This window comes from Nelumbo lutea, chromosome 3 (genome assembly GCF_056320005.1).
Source record: "Nelumbo lutea isolate HS-2025 chromosome 3, American lotus-T2T, whole genome shotgun sequence".
NCBI lineage: Eukaryota > Viridiplantae > Streptophyta > Magnoliopsida > Proteales > Nelumbonaceae > Nelumbo > Nelumbo lutea.
Window position 1 is genome coordinate 108282205 of NC_142686.1, and position 5238 is coordinate 108287442.

The 5238-nt window shown below is 42.2% G+C and overlaps 1 protein-coding gene across 1 annotated transcript; it reads left to right on the forward strand.

Annotated features, from left to right (window-relative positions):
• The first annotated feature begins 2078 nt into the window (after positions 1 to 2078).
• Positions 2079 to 3896, forward strand: LOC148867497 (stress-related protein-like). The gene is made up of 3 exons (XM_088979299.1): positions 2079 to 2271; positions 2727 to 2951; positions 3207 to 3896. The coding sequence occupies exons 1-3, from the start codon at positions 2239 to 2241 to the stop codon at positions 3678 to 3680; spliced, it is 732 nt and encodes a 243-aa protein (XP_088835425.1). The 5' UTR covers positions 2079 to 2238; the 3' UTR covers positions 3681 to 3896.
• Positions 3897 to 5238: the final 1342 nt, after the last annotated feature.

A 5238-nucleotide genomic window follows, 5' to 3' on the forward strand; every position in this document is an offset into this window, starting at 1 on the left:
CAACTCATCTTAGAATTCTTAACCTTATCAGACAGGTGGGATGAATTTTGACCGTGAATTGATACCAAATCGATGGATAGGATGCAGTGTATACCAGGGCTGTAATTTAAGAATTGGGCTGCAATGTAATTCTAGTAAAATGAATTTAGAATAATTTAAATAGTCACATCAGAATCTCAGGTTATGTTGAAGATAGGAAAAGGTAAAAAAACCTATATAATATTGGTAAAGGTTTCCCTATCTTTCACTTTATTTTCTACTTTTTCCTTCAAACCAAACATAGCATCAATGAAAGTTCGGGAGAGTGATGGAATTAGAATGGTTCTAGAACCATGGTACCCCATTTTTAAATAACCATGAACCGAATACCACCTTAATTGACTAATTGTTCTAGATGTTTCTATTATGGTGCACCCAATTGATTGTGATTAGACCCGTTCATGGGCCGGATGGCCCGATGGGCCAGCCTGGCCCCCAAACGGGCTTGAACAGGCAAAAGAGTCTGCGAGCTTAACCTCGGGCAAAAAAGCCTGACTCACAATAAATTTGAGCTGGCTTGGGATTTGCCAAAATAGTCGGGCCCAGCTCGACCTATAGATTAAAGTTAAAAAACCCTAGTTGAACCCCTCTTCTCTTTCACCTCTTTCACCTCTTTCCAGCCGAACCTATCTTCTCTTCAGTCTTCACATCCTCCTCAGTTTTCAGTCCTCACATTCTCAGGCAGCCACATAATCGGCGAGGCGACGAACATTCACCATTCCTCTTCTCACTTTATCTCTCTTTCTCTCTTTCTCAGATGCGAACTGATCACTGTTGAAATCGTAACTTACAAATCTCAGACACCGCAAACTCAACTTATAGTCACCGGCAAGGCGACGAATATAGGCACCGGCGGCGGCGGTGAATTCTCTCTCTCTCTCTCTCTCTCTCTCTCTTTCTCTCTTTCTCTCTCTTTCTCTCTCAGACGCGAACTGATCACTATTGAAATCGCAGCTTACAGTCACCATGAACTCGAGCTCGGGCTTTGAGCTTTTTATCAGGGGCGGGCTCGGGCTCAAGTTGTAAGCCCGTTGGTCGGGCCAGGCTCAAGCTCGGGCCTAACAAATTTCCATTCATGTGATATTCAAGCCTCCAATTACGTCCTTCCGATTAGTATTTATCAGAGGAATCAATCACTGATCCGATTCCATGTCGCGTATCAGCAAACTTCATCAACTGTCACGTGTCATATAATGGGTTCTCATGAGAATATCGAGTTCGGATGTACTTCTCACAGAGTATGCCTGACACTGATCTCATTGTACGTTTCAATCGTGCATCTTAAACATCTTTATAATTTAAAATTAGAGATATTCTTAATGTATGGATGAAACATGTTATGAGACGCACTGTGAGAAGTAAGAATTCACGTATACACCCTAGAGAACATCTCCCGATGATGTCATTATCGGGAGATGCACTGTGGGACGTTGTGGGGCGCAGATCTGAATTCGAGAAATAATAAAATTTCGAAAATATTTTTCTTCTTATAAAATTGGATTCACACAATCTTTACACCGACCCTACAATCATATCCCACCGTGTGTTGGGAACATCTTCTTTGTTCTATTAAAAAATATTAGGTCTGCCCGTACTTCTTCGAAATATGGGAGATATTTCCGCTGATATATGATTTAGATTGGTCAGAGGAGCGCTACGTGAGAGCAGATCCGGGCTCCTCATCTCTTCATTCATGGGAAGATGTTCTCGATGTGCTATTGTAATGACATGTTGGGAGTGTTGTTGGAAGCAGATCTGAAGTGCTCCCAGATAGTTTCATTGCTCGTCGTCCCGTCGAACCGTTTTCGTTGAGGTATGTAATTCCTTAACCTCGAAGTTGTCAACGCCTCAACGCCAACGTACATGACTCATGACTCATTGAGTTGAACCAGAACCAGACCGGTAATTCACTCGGGCTCCGCGTGGGAAGCCGGCTTAATTCAATTCAGTTAACACACTATAGCCGTCTGATTTCCTGGAGATTGCGTCTCTTGATTCCCCTCCCTATATATTAGAGTTGTTGCAACTGATTCTTCCGCAAAACGTCGTTAGCTTCTGTGTTCTAGACTCTCCCAAATTCTCCTCTCCAAAACAGAAAACAAAAACTCTTCCATCTCTGATTCTCTCTGAATAGTTGTGTTTCTGTTTCACCTAGGGTTTTTATAACGATTTCTTGTGCTTGTTAAAACAGTGGGAAAAATGGCGGAAGGAGATGCCAGGCAGCAAGAAACGGTAAGTGAAATCTCTTATGAGTTTTGATTCATAGGTAAATAATCCATGAGTTTTGGCGATAGTGGAGGAATTAGGGTTTCGTTTCTTCCATTTTAGACCGTTTCTGTTTCTCTGGAGTTTGATGATGAGGAACGTAAGATGTATACTATTGAATTTCTCTTGTTTTACTTTCCTCCGCGCAATCTATTCTCCACTCCCGTTGAAATCTTTCCAAAAGTGGTGAACGATTTTAAGTCTACTTTGTGATGATCAAAATAAATTCGTTTTCATGTCTAATAATTATTTTGCTGTTCTTTTTTCCGACCGCATTGAGCAAATTTTAGCATATTTACTCTTTAGTTGAGATCCATCGGGAGATCGTTATTTTATCGATGGATATGTTTCGATTTCCCTTGGGTTTTTGAAAATTTTTGAGGTTATTGTTGATGAAAGATGCTTCGTCTTCCTGTTTGAAGGCCAAAGATAAGGGACAGAGACTCAGGTATCTGGATTTCGTCCAAGTCGCGGCCCTGCAAGCCGTCATCTGTTTCTCGAGCCTTTACAACTACGCGAAGGAGAACTCCGGCCCCCTGAGGCCAGGCGTGCAGAGCGTCGAGAACACCGTTAAGACCGTGATAGGACCCGTGTACGAGAAATTTCATGACATCCCGTTTGAGCTTCTCAAGTTCGTCGACCGCAAGGTGAGACTCTCAGTTTCTTCCTTCAGTTAATTAATCAATTTAATTCCATTCCAACCCTCGTCGGAAAACGGAAAACGAATCTCCGCTTCGCGATTGGAGCTGTAGTTGGAATCTCCTTTTACATCGTCCGGTTGCACGAACCTGGTGCTAGAAATGATCAAAATGCCCTTTGGCAATTGGGAGTATCTTTGGTTTCATCTTTTGCAGGCAGACTGACAGAAGATTCATTTCGCTTTCGCATTCACGTGGTTGCAGGTGTACGATTCTGTCAGCGAGCTCGAACGCCACTTGCCATCGGTGGTGAAGCAGGCATCGTGCCATGCCTTCTCGGCGGCTCAGAAGGCTCCCGACGTGGCTCGTGCCGTGGCTTCCGAAGTCCAGCGCGCCGGCGTGGTGGAGACCGCCATCGGAATAGCGAAATCCGTGTACACCAGGTGCGAGCCCGTCGCTAAGGATCTACACGCGAAATACGAGCCAGTGGCCGAGTGGTACGCCGTATCGGCATGGCGGTCGCTCAACCGGCTTCCGCTCTTCCCTCAGGTGGCTCAGATTATGGTCCCTACGGCAGCTTACTGGTCAGAGAAGTACAATCAGGCCGTATGTTATACTGCGGACAGAGGGTACACCGTGTCCTCTTATCTGCCGTTGGTTCCTGTCGAGAGAATCGCGAAAGTCTTCAGCGAAGATGCGAATCAGCCTGGCCCCACTTGCTCTGTCGATGCACAGTGATTGATGGCCCTTTGATTTGTGATGTAGGGTTTGGTTAAGTGGTTGTGGTTTGGACTTTGGTGTAACGCCGAGTAACGTGTGTGTACCCTTTTTCAGTGCTAGTAGCCATCTCTTTTGTTTCGTGTAGTTAGAGGTCTAGAACCTTTGTGGTTCATGTTGTTACTCATCCAATAAGATTAAAAAAAAATGTCCTTCTCGGTCTTCAATCAGAGAAAATGGATGGAAAGCCCTGAGCCCTGACAGACAATAATTTGATATATACGCATTCATATAATTTGATATATACGCATTCCTACGGTTAGTACATGTACGGTTAGTACATGTACGGCGCAAATACATTCAAATATAAAATACAAGGTTTTACACCATACGATGGCACACCCAGATACCACAATGGTATCTATTAAAATGCCCTTTTGAGAATTATATGGGCGTAAGGATGTTATTTCAACATTACAAAAATGGGTTGCATAATTGAGTTGATCTTTCCTTCATTGACAAATGTTGATGACTAAACTCATCTATGTTTTGCTCAATTGATGGTCGGATGGTTCGCATAATAGGGCAAATATTTTTTATGAGTTATGAGATTTGAGAAAGGTTGGCTGACAAAGAAAAAAAAAGAAAGAAGAAAAGAAAGAAAGGAGAAAGCAAAAAAAGAAAAGAGAAAGGAAAGGAAGGAGGGAAGGATGGAAGAAGAAGGAAGAGGAGGATGGTTCGATGCTCATCGGCGATAATAATGGTGACGGCGGCGGTGGCAATAGACATATATCTAAGTTCTCAGATCTTCTTCTTCTTCTTCTTCTTCTTCTTCAGATCTGAGACACAAACTCAGATTTGAGACATGAACTCAGATCTGAGTTCGTGTGTTTCTCTCTTGCAACTTCATACTGTGAACCATTGTTCGGGTTAAATGAGTTGGCAGTTCGATCGTCTGGGTCAACGGTTTTTTGACAAAATCAACGTTTTTTGACCCAAAAGCAAGTTAGGGGTGAAATAGAACTAGTTTAGACGGTTTTCAGGGCCAAATGGCCCGACCATCCGGGTCAACAATGGTTCAAAAACATTGCAAAGAACAAAGAAACTTATGTAGATTTTATACGAACATGTAAAAGAAAGGGCAAAATAGTCCAACAAATTGATGAAAAAAAGTATCCAAGGGATTTATAAATGTTTAACAACAACATAATAGTCTTTTTGAAGTTAAATGACAAAAAGCTAATAAAGCGCGTAGAGTGTTGGAATTTAAAAGTTTAAAGGGTTAAGTGTCACTACCCCAAAATATAGGGTGGTAATTTATAATTTATCTTAGAAAATTATCACCTATGGATTTGGGAGTCGTGAAACCTAAAGAGGATGCTGTCTATTCTTTTCTGTATTTTGATGTCTTGATATAAGTGTGGCTTCGTCTCTTTGGCTAAGCAATAAATATGTCAAAAGAGAAGCATATTGAGGTGTTTTACCATGTAAATTGCTTTCTATTTATCTTGTTTGCATTGTTTTAAAAGGCTTAAGCGTTGATGCGTGAGACATATGCCTTGAGGTGAGATGCGCAGAA